The sequence below is a fragment of the Helicoverpa zea genome, chromosome 13, assembly GCF_022581195.2.
Source record: "Helicoverpa zea isolate HzStark_Cry1AcR chromosome 13, ilHelZeax1.1, whole genome shotgun sequence".
Taxonomy (NCBI): Eukaryota; Metazoa; Arthropoda; class Insecta; order Lepidoptera; family Noctuidae; genus Helicoverpa; species Helicoverpa zea.
Window position 1 is genome coordinate 5,317,067 of NC_061464.1, and position 16,705 is coordinate 5,333,771.

The 16,705-nt window shown below is 35.1% G+C and overlaps 2 protein-coding genes across 2 annotated transcripts; both read right to left on the reverse strand.

Moving 5' to 3' along the window:
* Positions 1-8,637: 8,637 nt before the first annotated feature.
* LOC124635920 lies at positions 8,638-10,164 on the reverse strand. Its single transcript, XM_047171885.1, has 2 exons — positions 9,929-10,164; positions 8,638-9,065 (listed from the first exon to the last, which is right to left on the reverse strand). Exons 1-2 carry the CDS (start codon positions 10,138-10,140, stop codon positions 8,903-8,905), a joined length of 375 nt encoding a protein of 124 aa, XP_047027841.1. The 5' UTR covers positions 10,141-10,164; the 3' UTR covers positions 8,638-8,902.
* Positions 10,165-12,803: 2,639 nt separating this feature from the next.
* LOC124636038 lies at positions 12,804-13,639 on the reverse strand. The gene is made up of 2 exons (XM_047171995.1): positions 13,633-13,639; positions 12,804-13,321 (listed from the first exon to the last, which is right to left on the reverse strand). The coding sequence occupies exons 1-2, from the start codon at positions 13,637-13,639 to the stop codon at positions 12,804-12,806; spliced, it is 525 nt and encodes a 174-aa protein (XP_047027951.1).
* Between the last annotated feature and the right edge of the window lie 3,066 nt (positions 13,640-16,705).

Below are 16,705 nucleotides of genomic sequence, written 5' to 3' on the forward strand. Positions count from 1 at the left end.
AAAGATGATTGTACGAACAATCCTTATTGTTGCGAAACTGGCATTTTGTTTTCTATTTTGGCGGGAACCAGGTGGTCATATTAACCATGTAATAGTTGTTGTATGGTATCGCGTTCACAAGTGACCAGTTGTTTTATTTTCAGGAAGTAGGTCATTCTTTTAGCCAATAGGTGGGTGATTTACGATGTGTTTTTTGTTTATTTTTGACTTTCTTTGTGTTGCGAAGTGTAAGTGGTTTTGGAATTAAAGTATGTGTGTGTGGTGTGGGTTTGTGTGTTTTGATTGCACAAGCAAATAAGGAAGAAGACACGTAAAAAAACAAATTCAAATAAAGCTGATAATCAGCATGATTCAAACGTCAATAAATAACAGACAGCCCCCAAAACGCCCATCAAACTCACACGGAGACAGTTCAAAGTTAACATACCCATACCTGTATACGCGAAACGCACACATGCAAATCAAATCAGCAGAGTGAAGCATGGGGCGGAGATAAAAGCATGTCGTCATTAGTAAGCGTCACACCGTTTGTGTTCACGTCGTTACCTATGTATATGTACCTATAAAAGAAATTTGGGTTACTTACTCTACTTATAACTCAAGAATGGCTGAACCGTTTAAGCTGAAAATTAGAGGCGAGATGGTTCCAATCCAGGAAAAGGACATAGGTTTTCTTGAGCTTTTTTCACCATCCATTTACCTCGGGAAGCGGACCGCTGGTAATAATTAAAAACGTTGTAATCGCCAATGTTCGGCAAAAGTGTAACAAATAAATTGTCTATAGTAAGAAGTGTTAAGGTGAGCTAAGTCATTTTCAGTTGTCAAACCGCAGATTTCACCTATGGGCGGCCAGTATACGGTTGGTCATAGTTTGATTCTCATTATGGATAAATGGTGTAACTGTACCTTACTTTTTAAAAAGAGAAGGTGCTGATGGACGTAAGTACCTAGGTAATCAAATATTTTATAAAGAATTCGGATACCATAGATTTGCATATTAATTTTCTTCCTAGAAAACCGGTAACGAAATTGTAAAATTCAAAGACTATTTTTATAAAATATACGAGGAAAACTTTTTTTAGAGATATAATTTTCTTGGAAGGTTTTAATAAAACCTGCACTTTTATAGTTTCAGTACTGAATAGACTAGCTATAAATAGACTACTGGAAGTTTCCTACGCATTTTTGTGAAATATGATCGTATATTTTAAAATTATAGCTTGGAAGTTCATACGTAAGACTCTCATGGCCACGAACTTTACTCTTACTTTGATAATCATGCTACTTACTTATATCCGTTTTTAGGGTTCCGTACCCAAAGGGTAAAACGGGACCCTATTGTTTTCGCTCCTCTGTCCGTCCGTCCGTCCATCCGTCCGTCTGTCACCAGGCTGTATCCCATGAACCGTGATAGTTTGAGAGTTGAAATTTTCACCGATGATGTATTTCTGTTGCCGCTATAACAACAAATACTGAAAACTAGAATTAAATAAATTTTTTGGGGCTCCCATAACAAACGTGATTTTTTTTGTCCGTTTTATAAATACTGGTACGGAACCCTTCGTGCGCCAGTCCGACTCGCACTTGGCCGGTTTTTTTTTATATATTAGAACTAATCTCCATTTTCGGCTGTAGGTCTGTATATTGCTGAAAAAAATTTGACGTCTAAGAACCTAACTGAAACTTTAAACCAATCATTTCTTATGTAACTATCGAAATTATTCCACGTACATATCGGGTGCGTCGTACCTAATCACATTAAATCCTATCACATATACTTTATTTATGATATTGTATAGCGAACTGTAAAAAAATAACCTGATATACCGTGGTTTAGCTACAGGAATCATTTTTCCTTTTCATAATTTACAACATCGTAGTCGTGGTGGCCTAGTGGGTAAAGGACCAACCTCTCAAGTATGAGGGCGCGGGTTCGATCCCAGGTCAGGCAAGTACCAATGCAACTTTTCTAAGTTTATATGTACTTTCTAAGTATATCTTAGACACCATTGGCTGTGTTTCGGATGGCAAGTTAAACTGTAGGTCCCGGCTGTCATTGAACATCCTTGGCAGTCGTTACGGGTAGTCAGAAGCCAGTAAGTCTGACACCAGTCTAACCAAGGGGTATCGGGTTGCCCGGGTAACTGGGTTGAGGAGGTCAGATAGGCAGTCGCTTCTTGTAAAGCACTGGTACTCAGCTGAATCCGGTTAGACTGGAAGCCGACCCCAACATGATTGGGAAAAGGCTCGGAAGAAGAAGAATTTACAACATCATGTATAATAAATAAAGCAGAGATAAAGTATAGAAGTATCGAATGTTTTGTAATTTCCGTTGTTTGTACTGACTAACTTTAAAAGATATTCTACTTCTCGCACATTTTTACTGTATTTATTTTGTTAAAAAAACATTTTTTTTTTTACGCGTATTTTTATTTTTTCTTGGTGTTAATCGACATACATTAACCAGTATATTAACGTATTTAATTTAATGTGATAAAGTATAACACACTTTGTATAAATCCTTATTCGCCAACTTACTTGCGACCAAAGCAAAACAGTTATCAAAATGCAATCCCATCACATCAACTACTTTGACAAGTTACACAGGAATCCGTTTAGTAATTGCTTTTCAGCTTCGTTTAATTTAAGTTATTCCTCTAACCGAGATATTTTACTTGTCACTGCTCAGCTTACGTTCATAATTATCTTAATGGTTTCTGCTTGAAATAGCTTTATTACGATATTTCATTTATAAGTGGGTATTAATTAGAAATGTCATGTACCTACTCTCAAGTGTCTCTGTGAACGGTTATAAAATATCGTACACATGGCATACTTATTGTTTTGTACGATTAACAGCCAGTTTCTTCATCAAAAGTTAAAGCCAAAGTAAAAGTCAAAGTAATGTCTAAAGTAAAAGTAACGGTCAAATTCAATTTTTCTATTAGTTTTGCCTTGAAAAAACGTATTTGACCGTTACTATTACTTTAGACATTACTTTAACTTTTACTTTTGATGAAGAAACTGGCCGTTAGTGATATTTTGTAATAGGGCTAAGTTTATATGTGATGAGAATTTCTATACGGTTGGACTAAATTACGATTCGTCGAAACTGACAGAGAACTCAGTACCAAGTTTCGGCTTCACGGTTGCCAGTGAGTTATTTTTTGTATACTACGTGTAATATAAGTGTGTATGTATATGTTACCGTAAGATTACAAACATCGTTAGATTACAATCTATCTCGAGAGATTGTAAACTGTCGAATTATTGTGAACCGTAACATCTGATTGCAATTTAACGCATTATTTTTCGCTATATTATAATCTATCGATGAGAAATTGTCAAATTGTCAACTGTCCGAAAGCTCTCTCTGATTGGTCAGTCTTTTTGTAAGATCGACCAATCACGACCAGCCGTTCTGTTCCCATGGAGTTCCCGTAGAGTTAGGAATGAAATAGAGGTGTCAGTTAAATAAAATAAATGCTCTTCAAAAATTCTTCAAGTATTAAATTTATATAAAAATAACTCTTATAAAAATACAGTTAGGTATTTTGTCTTCAAATACAAACTAATATTTAAAAATAAAATAAAAGGGGTGCTAATTAAACAGGCTTCTTTTTAATATCATTATTCGCCCCCAAAAATGTATGTTGCCTTCTAAATTACTAAGTCAGCCACAATTAATAAAGCGTCGAGCATCTAAATAATACTATCTTAGCCACGAGTTATCTTCCACTCTAAATACAACTCAGCATGATGGTTATTTTTTTGCATCTAAATTTGTAGCATGCATTCTAACAGTAAACTTCTTAAATACTATTAAATGACATCATAAAAATATTTATTTACCTTCTAATTTTTTAACTCGTACCTACTGAGTTTTTTGTTTAAAATATAACACATCCCATATTAATTGACCCAGCATGGAAGTAAGCATGCAACATGCAGCAAGCATAACTTCTGTCACGGCTCCGGCGCTGCGGGGCTCCGGCGGTCCCATGCGAGCTTATCGTCGCAGATGGTTTTCACGCTCACCACCGCAGCTTCGGCTTGCTGGTCGGCAGAGCCGGCCAGCCTCAGCCGCGGCGGCGAGCGCTGAAACTACCTGCGCCTCAGCTCGCAGGCCGCCTCGCCCCTCCGCGCCTACGCGGTTTTGAATTGCACTCTAGGGGTAGGGCAGACAAGACTACGTGGAGTCGGTTTTGCAGCGATTCGTTTTCGTCACTAACTTCAATTTTTAATACAATTTTTAATTGTGTGTAATTTGAGTCTTAAAAATTAAGTACAATTTTTGATTTTATAAAAAATTAAACCGTCACTTATTTTTGCACGTCAAAGAGCTGTGACACCGGGAGTTGCAAAGAACATTGTCTTTTTTGACGTTCTACCAATCAGCGCGCAAGATGCATTCCGTTCTACGCCAGTTGACAATTTGACCGCTCTACATCGCTCTCGATCTTACAAAAAGACTGACCAATCAGGGAGAGCTTTCGGACAGTTGACAATTTGACAATTTCTCATCGATAGATTATAATATAGCGAAAAATAATGCGTTAAATTGCAATCAGGTGTTACGGTTTACAATAATTCGACAGTTTACAATCTCTCGAGATAGATTGTAATCTAACGATGTTTGTAATCTTACGGTGACATATATATTCATGCTCATTGTCTTTGATAGACTCGAAAACACGGCCACTACTGAACGTTCCTGAGTTTGTCCATACAAAAATAATGATTGGGGATGTACATTTAGAAACAAATATGGGTCACCTGATTTCGTGAAATAAAACATCTAGGTACACCTAACGAATAAAAATACAACCTGAAAGCTAAACAAAAAAGATAAAAAAAATATCATAAAATAATCCACCGTTCCATTTCGCAGAAACGTGAGAAAATCCCTTAAAATATAAATTAAAAAAGCCACTAAAACTTCTGACTGAAACAACGCAAATTGTTCTCAGCGTTGTTACACCACCAAATTAAGTAGACACGCGTACCTGTCCATAACTCTTGATTTGTTCGTACTTTTGAACATAGATTAAGGAATATTGGGGTCTAGTTTAACTGGTCGGATTCTGTAATGGGAGTTTATTAGATTCCGTGGTCTGCGGCTTTCGCCGTATGACGGGAACAAATTTTTATTAAAGACACCGGAATTATCCCTTTGTATTCGTTAAAGGGTCTGTTTATATTCGCAGTGCTGAACTAATTGACTGTTGCCTGAGCGATGAAAATACAATTGGATTAAAGTAGCGAGATAAAAATTGCTTTTTTAAACCTTTTTGATAGACGGCTTTAATTTATTTCTGTTTATAAATTTAATACTTTACTTGCTGTTTGCTACAGGTTTGTATGTAGATAGGTAGCCTATTTGCCATTCGGATCTATCTATACTAATATTATAAAGAGGAAAACTTTGTTTGTTTGTTTGGTTGTAATGGATAAACTCAAAAACTACTGGACCGATTTTAAATATTCGTTCACCATTAGAAAGCTATATTATCTGCGAGTAACAGAGGCTATATTTTATCCCGGCGCGGGCAGTAGCTCCCACGGGGCGCGGGTGAAACCGCGGGAAAACGGCTAGTATGGTATATTACTGTTAAGTATACATTATCAAAGTCCGTTCAGCAGGTTTTGAGTCAAAGAGCAACAAAAACTCAAACTCTCTCGTTTATCAATAATTTTTTATCTCTCGCTAGAGACTCTCTCTTATTTATACCGAATCACGTATAATCTTTATAGTAACATCTTGCTACTCATGTTTCAGGTAAGGTAGATATATACAGACAACCAATATTTCATACCGTCTATAAATCGTTCAAGTTGAAGATAACTTTGATGTATAAAAACGATAAGTATGAGTAAATAATATTATCGATTCAAGTTACTACTTGCCTTCTTTTCGTCAGTCTTTCTTACGCTTTTTTCTTGGTTTTTTCATTCAAAGTACTGAAAGCTACAATTCCACATTATTAAGATATTTTATACGATGAAAGCTGCCTCTTTAGTATTTTTTAGTGCTCTCCTTGTATTTAATGGTTTATTTACCCAATGGAAGTTGAAACGTATATTTTTATTGTGAAAAAGACAATTTCGGCTCGAATTGCGTGAAACGAATACCTACTGAGAAATATTTCAGATAGTCTAGAGGAGTATCTTTAATATATTTTCGAAGAACGCCTTTGAAGATCACCTTTCGTGTTTGACTCAGAATATGTAATTACATCTTTATTTAGCTTACCTAGGCATTATATTAAAATTGTGAGTAACCTTTGTGTATAGGACTTAACATTGAGTAAAATTGTGCAATCAATGTCTATCTACATAATTATCTACATAATCGCACCGAAAATGCCATTTCCCTAATACCACAAAATTACACAAATAAAATTATAGTTCGACCATGTACTTACAAAGAAATAACCGATCACTATCAGATCCGATAACTATCTAAATTACGGTACCATTGCAAAACATCTGACGATCGTTTATTTCATTTCAAAATTCGTGGTCACCGCACATGTTCGAATTTAGAACAAAATATTGACCATGATGTCGAAAAGAGTTCTCTTGCTTGTTTTCTTTTGTTTCACGGTTTTGTTAACCGTGGTGGTCTGTCAGGATGAAACAACCATGGCAGCAACCACGAAGGCCGAGGAAGAAGAAGAAGAGGAACCAGCGAAGAAGGGCTGTTCAATTTGGTGCTGGATACAAAAAATAGCGATGTTCGTCATCTCTCAACTTTTGAGCGGTAATTGAGTTTTTGATTTCTTAAATAAAATAATTTATTAAGGTGTGTTTTATTGTTTGTGTAAAAAGCCTATTATCTGTATCTAGTTATTGATGACTTTATAAATTAGATTATAACATAACAATTTTCCCAGAGTTTAACGGAGTTGTAGTACAAGTGTAAATAAGTGAACCCTATTTAAAATATATCCTGCATCGAGATATATTCTGTGTGTGGTTTGCTCTATTAACAAATATTCGTACACAAGCTACAGTAAAAACAATTTCGTAGGTAAAAAAATATCTGTAAAATCTGTCAGGTTTTCCGAATACAATATTTTAAGCCCTGTGGTACACCAGTTTTCAATCTGTCGCACTATAACGTGTGTAAAAAACGAAATACAGCACAAAACACAAAACTGTTCATGGTTACTCTACCGTTTTCATTGTAGATATACACAGGTATTCTTGGATAAACCGAGAACGAATTTTGGCGCCTTTATGTATGCAAATAGAGTGAATATTATTACGAAAAAAAAATTGCATTGCAGGCTTCCTCATACTTAATAATGTATTGGCTAAACAAGAAAACAAAGTCAGCGCCTGTAAGGCAAAAGCATTGTAATTTAAAAAATCGTTCTAGAATGCCTTCAAAGGATTCCCAATTTGAATTTCAAATAGCCTTCCAGATTTTGTTAAGCTTATTTTCTAAAAGCATTTCAGCTATGTAGACGCCGATCGAAAATTTTACATTGAACAGTAAAATGGTCTCTATCTACCTACATGTAATATACATACTACATGTAATACCTGTACATGTAGATATATATTTTATTGGATACTTAAAGATATGAGGTTTTTATCCGGATGCGGGAAGTATTTCCCTCAAGACGCGAGTGTTAGTTTGAGATTCCCAAAAATATAGTCGATCCAAAGCCACAGATATAAAGAAGAAAGATAACCTCCAAAAATAATCACAAGCTACTTAACTGACGGTAAGTATATTGGTCTATAAATACAAATTAATTAGTGGCATCCCATGTCGACTGTTGAATGAAATCCTCTACCTACATAGATGGGTAATTGACCCGGATTTCTTTTCCCAAAGAAACTCCACTGTCCGTGGGTGTGCTTTTGTGAATGAAATACCAAAGATCTTTGTCCGCATAAGGTCAAAGCTTTGAAGCGAGAAAATATGGATCTCTCTGCAAAAATATGTACCTAGTGTACAATTTCAGACGTACTAGATATATCGATTAGATATATGATGAAATGTACTTAAATAAAAATAACCCGAATGATGTCACAACATAGTTATTAAGTAATATTAAGAATATTACAATACAGCGCTTTCGCACTAGCAGATTTTCCACCCAATTTTTCTGCGGCAACGGGGTTCGATCGACCGATGTCGCGCGTATACAAAGGATCAACTACTGGTACATACAAATACCTGAAATTGCGCGATAGGTTTTTGTCTTTATGATAAAATATGTTGCTCGTAGAAATACCGTATGTATACGCGGTACAAAATCTGCTATCGTGAAAACGCTGTTAGAGTTGAATATTACTATAGCCTATATTAGACCTCATTAGCAATGAAACAACAGTTTTTGCTTTCCCTCTACGTTTTCTACGACGGAAATTAGGTATTAAAACATTTATTAAGCCAAGCGTATATCCACGAACATTCTCTCAAGAGAATCCATTTAATTTGCTCCCCACGAATTAGTTGTAGATCGGGATTGCTATTTTGACAAGGCAATGTGAAACCGTTCGAGTAGAAATTCCAATTGAATTTGTCTGATATGTTCTTTGAAATGCTTCTTTTAACTCTGTTTGTTCAATCTGCCAGCTCACAGGGAAACAAAGACTACACAAATAAAACGAAACATCTTCAAACATTCATTTGTTTCATACAAAATTCATTTTTATTAGGTCAAAGATCTCAACAGGAAATTAGAGCCAGGATTCATATTTATCAAGGAAACTTTGGATCAAGTAAATTAGGACGGGGTCTAATTTACCACTCTTTTTGCTTGAGGCTTGAGACCCCAGGACCCACAATCTAATTAATTAATGGGTACAAAATTTCGGACAGATAGTAAATGGCTCTATTTACTGAAGAAATGACGGATTTGTTTGGATCGTGAAGAAATTACTATAGTAGGATTCTGTATAAATGTGTACAATCGTTAAAGACTTTAGCTTTTTTACAAACGTCTTGCTTGTGTTGAGTCGCCTCAGCGTTTTCTATGCAGGTACCTCCGTAGTCGCTGATTCCGTTCCTTTGAGCTAATTGGTGCGCTATTTTCACTCGTTTTCTGAAAGGAAAATCGATATTATTATACATTGAACGTTAATACCATCAACATGTATTCAATGAAGCATTTCTGTCGTTTGACACATAATCCTTACTTAAAATTATAAATTCGAAAGTTGCTCTGCCAGTTTGACAGGTTCCTCGCCAAAACGACTAAATCAATTTAAATAAAATTTGGGAACATCAATCAAGAACCTGAGAAAAAATATACGTAGGCTACTATCCATTTGCGGGAAGTAATTATCTCGAGACGCGGGTAGAACCACGGGGAACAGCTAGTCCGGAAATAAAGACACAACTGTTTTCGATCGCTCCACATGAAACAGTTTCCTCGAACATGTGAATACGTTTCACACAAAAATACTTTTATACATATTTTATTACAAAGGAACATTTTCTATTTTCCTCAAAATTCTGTTCGAGTTTGCTGACATCGCGGTACCGACTGTTCTTTACGTCATTTATCTGGATTCCTCAACGTGTTACTTGGACAACTATCTGACAGTTGTTGGACTAAAACGATTTATATCTGACTGAACATTGAAGAATCTTTGTGTATTTTTAGGACTCTGACTGATTTTTCCGCGAGGTTGACTGATTTTGGATTGTTTTTGTAGAATAGCACGAAGGAATTGAATGTGTCAAAACTTTGCTTAACAAGTGACAAGGAGTCTTCAGTGAAGAAACACAATATCAAATGTTAGAGGAGTGAGTGCTTCCTCATTTTCAAAAATAAAGTTCTCCTCCTTGTCTACCTCGTGTTATGGATTTTCATCAATGATAGTGATTTATGAGGAAGGTTTAGATACTTATATATACTTACCTAAGGCAGGGCAATAGTTTGAAAATAAAGCAATATCGTACCTATAAATCTCCAAATTAATAACACCCGTAGCACTCATGATTCCGAACTTCTTGAGGACACAGAAGATGATGCAGGGTTCATCAGACTCCTGGATCTCAACCCTCTTGTTCTTAGGGTACATCTCGTTTAAGCATTGCTGTGCCACCATGTCACTCAGTTTGTCGTGGGCGTACATCACAGAAATGCGACCGTAAGCAAAACTGGACATCATGAGTAACGTGAAGACCAGGATTTCTGGAATGGAGGAAAATTTTGGGTTTTAGATGCTTGCTGACATTTATTCTATGTATTGGTAAGGGAACCTGGAAAGAAACAAAACATTAATATAGCATGCAAATTAGCTTTTGTTATGTAGGTAGCTAAAGCTGATCATAAAATAGGTATATAGTTTTTAATTAAAGACAGTGTAGATACTGAAAATTTGGGTGTCGTGTACTTTAATATTTCACAATAAACTATCCCAGATTAAACATAGCCCATGTTCAGCACAGATAGTTTAGCGTCCTAACAGTGAAAGAAGTATTCTAATCGATTCAGTAATCCTGGATTCGAGTCGCGTCAAGCAAACGATCAAATCTGTCTATCTTTATACTTTTATTAGTATAGATCTATCAATGGACCAAGATGCAACTGGGACAAAAAACCTTTGTGTAAAAAGTCTTATGTGTCTGGAACTTTAGTTGCTAAAGTTAGATAATTATAGTCTTAAATTACATTACCACAAGTCTCTTTATCGTTAAATAAGATGGCTAACCTAATCTAGAATACAGACAGATTACTTGGGGCTTACAAAACATTTACTAACCGTAAATAATTCTTAGAATTGGTCAGTAAATTACAGGACCCGTTTCTAGGAATAAACCTTATTCAAAGGCTTAGACTGGATCTAAAGGATATATACCTAGTTATATATGAACTAGACAATTGAAAGGTTTTTTGTGCTGACCTCCGACAATGTCAGATGTTGTCTAATTTATCATTGTTACTTTCCCGCCTCAGAGAAAACTAATTGTTTTGATAATACTGTTTGGGTCTAAATTAATTTTATATGAATAAGGATTGTTTGAAGATTTGTATTTTAACGTTTTTTATTCATCTTTATCTGCTTCGTTTGCTTTTGAAATCATGATGAACAATGTCAGGAACTATTGGTTCGTTATCAAAAATGAGAGAAGTGTGATTGCCTATTTATCTAGAAAGGCTATATTTATACGGGTGGCCGAAGTGCTTACCATCTTTATCATAAAAACCTAGTGAACAAAGTTCTCTAATAGTAGAACTTAACATTCCGTAATATCATGCTCAAACATGCAAGTATATCAACAAGCCAACAAGAAAAAGGACCCCGTGCCTAAGCAAAGGTTACAACGCAATGTATTTGTAAACTAGCCGGGCAGTCGCGATAAAATGCACGTGACTTTACCACAGGACTGTGTACATGCATAATAGCGTTGTCTTTATAGAAATCTGTACTACATATATTTTATTGTAATGCTAAAGATATTGTTTGCTTGAACGCTAATCGCAAAATCAATTGGACTGATTAGAAAAATTATTCAATGTTAGACTATTTACTAAAACGTAGCCTATACCTAGGTTACTTTTAAGTTTTTATGCCCATTTTCACCAACAATCTCTTAATCTAAGTGCCACTTAGAATAAGGGCTCTCCCAATTTTGACATAAATAACTATGGATAAGGGATACCTAAACTTTGGTGAAAACGAAATTCTTATTAAGTGTTCCGTAAATGCTCTTAGGGGATCCCTTAATTTAGGTATTTGTTGGTGAAAATGGGCATTAAGGTCTTTATTTTGAGTAATGGCTGTTCCTGTTCTCTTCTGGCGGTTAGGTTTCTGTGTAACTAAGATATTTCTCTTGTATGACATAGTAGCCAGTGCCTTAAACTGCCTTACTCATAATAAAGATCCTGTCTTCAAAGATTTGTATGTATGTATAATTCGGAGCAAGTTTTGTTATAAGGGCCTAACTTTACATAGGCATGAATGCATTGGTGTAGGATAAGATTCTGAATACACCGAGCAAATGTTGTCAAACTTTAGTTCCCATTTTTGCCAACTGCAAAGATCTATGAATACTATGAATACTCAAAAGACTCCGTAAAAAGGCTTTTTGACAATACTGAGGACTGGCTAGCCGTCTAATTTTATTAGAACATCTGACAGTTAGTATTGTTGTTGTCTCCATTTTTTCAAGAACATAAAGACTGCTTGGTCAAAAGCTTCCTTCTAACGCAACTTCTTTGGTTCAAAGTGGAGTAAAATATTGTGTCTTATGTAAACATACCGCACATCTGTATTCAAAGTAGAAAACTATCAAAATAGTTTTACCCTTTATTGTTTGTTACATAGTCGTTGAGGACAAATGACGCGTGACCCTTTCTGGGAAAAATGTCACAAGTTAAGCGAAAGTCATACGTCATCTCTCGCCATGTGACAAGCGTGGCCGACATTCGTCCCCCAGTGAGTACAGACTTATTATCACATTTATCATAGTACAATGAACCGTTCAATGAACCGTCGCGTCTGCACGTAAGACACCAAGTAAAAGTTCCTAAACTAAATAAAAAATCTGGGCAGCTTGTGTACAATCTAATGAAACCCTCAAGGCTTTGATATGCAGAGAGCGTACGTCTAAATTATGCAGGAATGTTGTAATCAAAAGCCTTCAATGAAAATGGGTCCCCGAAACGTGAGGAAAGAAATATGGTTTAATTTACATCGGCTTCATATAAAAATTCTCAAATTATTTGATTCTTGCGGGTTACCCTGATAATAAAAGCAGTGTAGGGTTATTGGTTTTATTAAAAATTGATATAAATATTAATTAAACGGGTCGTTACATGTTCTATATGCTATTTCCATTCGTCAGGGTCTTTATATGATACAGCGTATAGTTGCGTGCAGTCGTTGAAGACCTTGGCTTTCTTGCACACATCGTGTTCCAAGTTCATTCCATTAATGTTCTGGGCGCAAGTCTCGCCGACATCAGATATCAGTATCCTGGGATCGTACCTATGGATCGCTTGCACTCTCCTGTAGTAATTCTTTATGTTGATGTAGCCATCGTTGGACATAATACCGAACTTTTTGAGCACACAATGTATGATACAAGGGATGTCGTTCCTATCGATTCGCAGAGGATACTTATACAAGTTTCGTGGGTACATTTCAGTTAAACAGTCATCTGTAACTTTATCACTTTTCTTGTCTCGCGCATACAGGATCGAGATTGGAGGTTCCGACTCCAAACTTGGGGAGAAAAACTTTGTTTTGTAGCTGTTCACTATTACAGCTAATGACACAAAAGTCGTGAGGATGAGTATTTCTGAAAGTATTTTAACGTACACAGTTATGTCCTGAAGCTTGTCAACTAATTGGAAAATATCAGACGCTGAGAATCTCTCAACAACGCCAACGGTTCACGAGATTGGAATGAAAATTTAATATGATTTCACTCAGTTTTGAAACTTTTCAAAGACGCGAATGTCACACAAATGAATTTTGTGAAGACTTAAAAATAAATCTCTTGTTTTATTTAAAAATAATGAATTTTAGGAACTCGTTTGTTTTGCTGTATATACCTTTGCCTAAATTCTTCAAAACACTTTTATGCCTCCTTTACGATTAAGACATTTTTGGACAATTACTTGCGGGATCGATAACATATTAAAAACCACTTACTTTCCATTGCTGCGGTTTAATTAATTGTAAAAAATATCACAGTGACGTCACGCGATGTAACAATTGTACATCATTACTCGAGCAGAGCAAAATTACTGAAAGCTGAAACAGAAGAAATCGGATGTTTTTCTTTCTTAACGCCAGGAAATGTTTTGTTTCTAAAATTTGCGGGTCAATGTTTTATATACTAGTTGAAATTCTGCAAAACAATCGGCCATTGTTCAGGATTCTTCGATAAGAGGGAAAAACGCTAGCGACGATATAACGTAAAAAATGACTAAATTCACCAGGTGTGCTGATCACGAAATAGATTTTTTTGTATCTTGAAGTAGCGAATAAAGACGTGAATGTCACGGCATTCAATAAGTTACGTTATCGATGTCTATAATGTAACAGAAGCGGCACAATTGGCAACACTCAACAGGATTGGATTATATTATATAATGGCAAACAATATATTTATATTTCCTTTGAAATTCGTTCAGACTTGCGCCTTCTTTAATGTTATAATACATTTTCCTCTATATAGCTACTCAAATTTCGCTTCATTGAATTTTCTTTGTGTATAGGGCCATCTACTTCTTTGAAAAAGAGATCCAACGAAAGCAAACGTCCCGTTTTACTGTCCCATTACGATCGGTTAATGATCGGAAGCCTTCGGGGGACAATTAAAAATTTCGAGTTAACTTTTTCCGGGTTCCGCAGGATTTAATTAGATTTTTCCGGTTATTTCAATTCTGTCTGCATTTCACTTGTTCGCTTTTTGGTATTGCAGCTTTCTTTTGTTACGTAAGTTAGTCATTAGTATTTATATATTCTTGATAGTTTTATTACTGTTATTGTTTTCTTATTTGATTAACAGCCAGTTTCTTCATCAAAAGTTAAAGCCAAAGTAAAAGTCAAAGTAATGTCTAAAGTAAAAGTAACGGTCAAATTCAATTTTTCTATTAGTTTTGCTGTCACTTTAGCCTTGAAAAAACGAATTTGACCGTTACTTTTGCTTTAGGCATTACTTTAACTTTAACTTTTGATGAAGAAACTGGCCGTAAGTGTACAACTTGATAATGTAAGTAATCGTAACTTAAGATTTTTCTTTTTTGAAGCGTGAAAGTTCAACTGAATACTTGACAAACAATGAGTCTGGTATATGACATTGGAATGAAGAAATCATTTCTACAGAGATATTAAATGCTGACCCAAATCCAGTTTTTACGCGTTAAGGTGAAAACTATATTTTTCAAAGTACATAAAAGATACCCAGGACAATGGTCACCAAAATTCTAGATTACAAATAAGCCAGAGCAAAGTTATGACTGTAAATTAAAGCCTTTGACTAGCTTAAATTAATTCCAAAAGTATCTGTAGTTTGCTTAACTAAACTAAGTCAGGCCTTCAGCTAGAATCTAGGTGACAGATAATTAGAAGCCAATTAAAACTAGACCAAAGTGTTATTTAATATGAAAGTTAGTAATAAAGTACTTTAACCTGGATTACTTAAGGATTTATTGTAACGTTAAGACAAACTTTTTTTACTTAAAAACTGTGTTTGTGTGTGTGCAATTATGGAATTTAGATAAGGACAACAATTGAAAAATATATATTTTCTTCTGTTTAAATTTGGAACGTTCAGCTGTACATAATTTATTGTAAATTAAAACAGTACATTTTGTAACTTCTATAACCAGTATTTTTTTCAATTGGCTAAATGTGGTAGTTGAAACTTGTTGATGTATTTTTTCTTTCATCTGTTTCCAATATATCAAACCAAATAAAAGTAGCCTGTATGTTAATCTGACATAAAACAGGCCACATAACTGAATCCATTTGTTAGTGTTATCTACACAAAACTTTCGCGTTTATAATATTAGTAAGATATAAGAGTATATCATCCATGAAAATACTGCAGATAACGCTTCATCAGACAGACATCAGAATCGATTGATTTTTGTATGTTTATGCGACCCTTAACACAAACCGTTCACACTTGGGAGGACAAAGTTATCTTCATAGGAATATTTCTGCGTGGAAGAAAACTTGCAAAAGTTCTATATTTTATTTATTTCATACGTGACTGATTTATTTGCTTAACTTTGTTTGTTGTTAGAGTTGTTGTACGTTTATAGAATTTTTGCGCTATTTTTATAACAAACTAGCTGATCCCCGTCCCGGACGGGAGGAGAAATGGACAGAACTTACAAAAATCCGATTTACTATAAGAGGTCCGATGTAATATACAGTTGAGAAAATCAGAAGGTACGATTTAATTAACTGCATTTTGATGCAATAACGAAATATAACAAAAACATAGTGTTGTTGAATTTCGCTCAATAAATGTTACTTGTAAGATGATGGCAAATAGAAGAGTACGGAAGAAGAAAACATGCTGCGTCAATCCCAGATAGAATATTGGGATGAGGGCAGGAGGATGATGACGATAAAATGTTATGTGACGACCCATCTTCAAAACTATTGTTCGCAATTAAACGAACGCGTCAAGCAATTAATTGGCGTGACTTTTTAATAATGACTGCTTTTAAAACAAATTGGACGCAGGCAATTGATAAAAAACGGTACAAAAAACATCAATCATTGCCAGACGAAAATACATTCAGCTGTGTTGCCACGTAATTTGTTTCAGCGTAATATATTTCGGAAGGATTTTCTTTGTTGTAAGATACCTCTTTATTTACTGGGGAAAAGATAAAGGAATACATTTTAATGTTTTGGCTGGCAATTCGTTTACTTGGCGTTCCCAGAACAACAATTAACACTTGATTTATCTTTAGGATTACGGTTCCTTGGTTCATATCTTTGTAACTTTATGTTGTCATTAACATTATTTATGCGTACTATTTTTATACTGTTTCTTCTTAAAGTACTAATTATTCCTGCCATCTGTTTAATCTAAAATTGTGCACGTTTTTAAGTAATGAAAACGAATTATTCTTGATAACAATTGCCAAGCAAGCCTTTGAATTCTTTAAATGTCTCTTTATAATAGATACTGTACAATTATGATTCAAAAAAGATATTCCATCAATGGATCAAACGTAATCTTCCATTTAGGTAAATA

Excerpts from the sequence above, each read along its gene's own strand:
- LOC124635920 (XM_047171885.1), bottom strand. The coding sequence starts at position 10,140 with ATGATGTCCAGTTTTGCTTACGGTCGCATTTCTGTGATGTACGCCCAC. Across the intron at positions 9,066-9,928 it reads ATTAATTTGGAGATTTATAG|AAAACGAGTGAAAATAGCGC; the intron begins GTACGATATTGC and ends TTTTCCTTTCAG.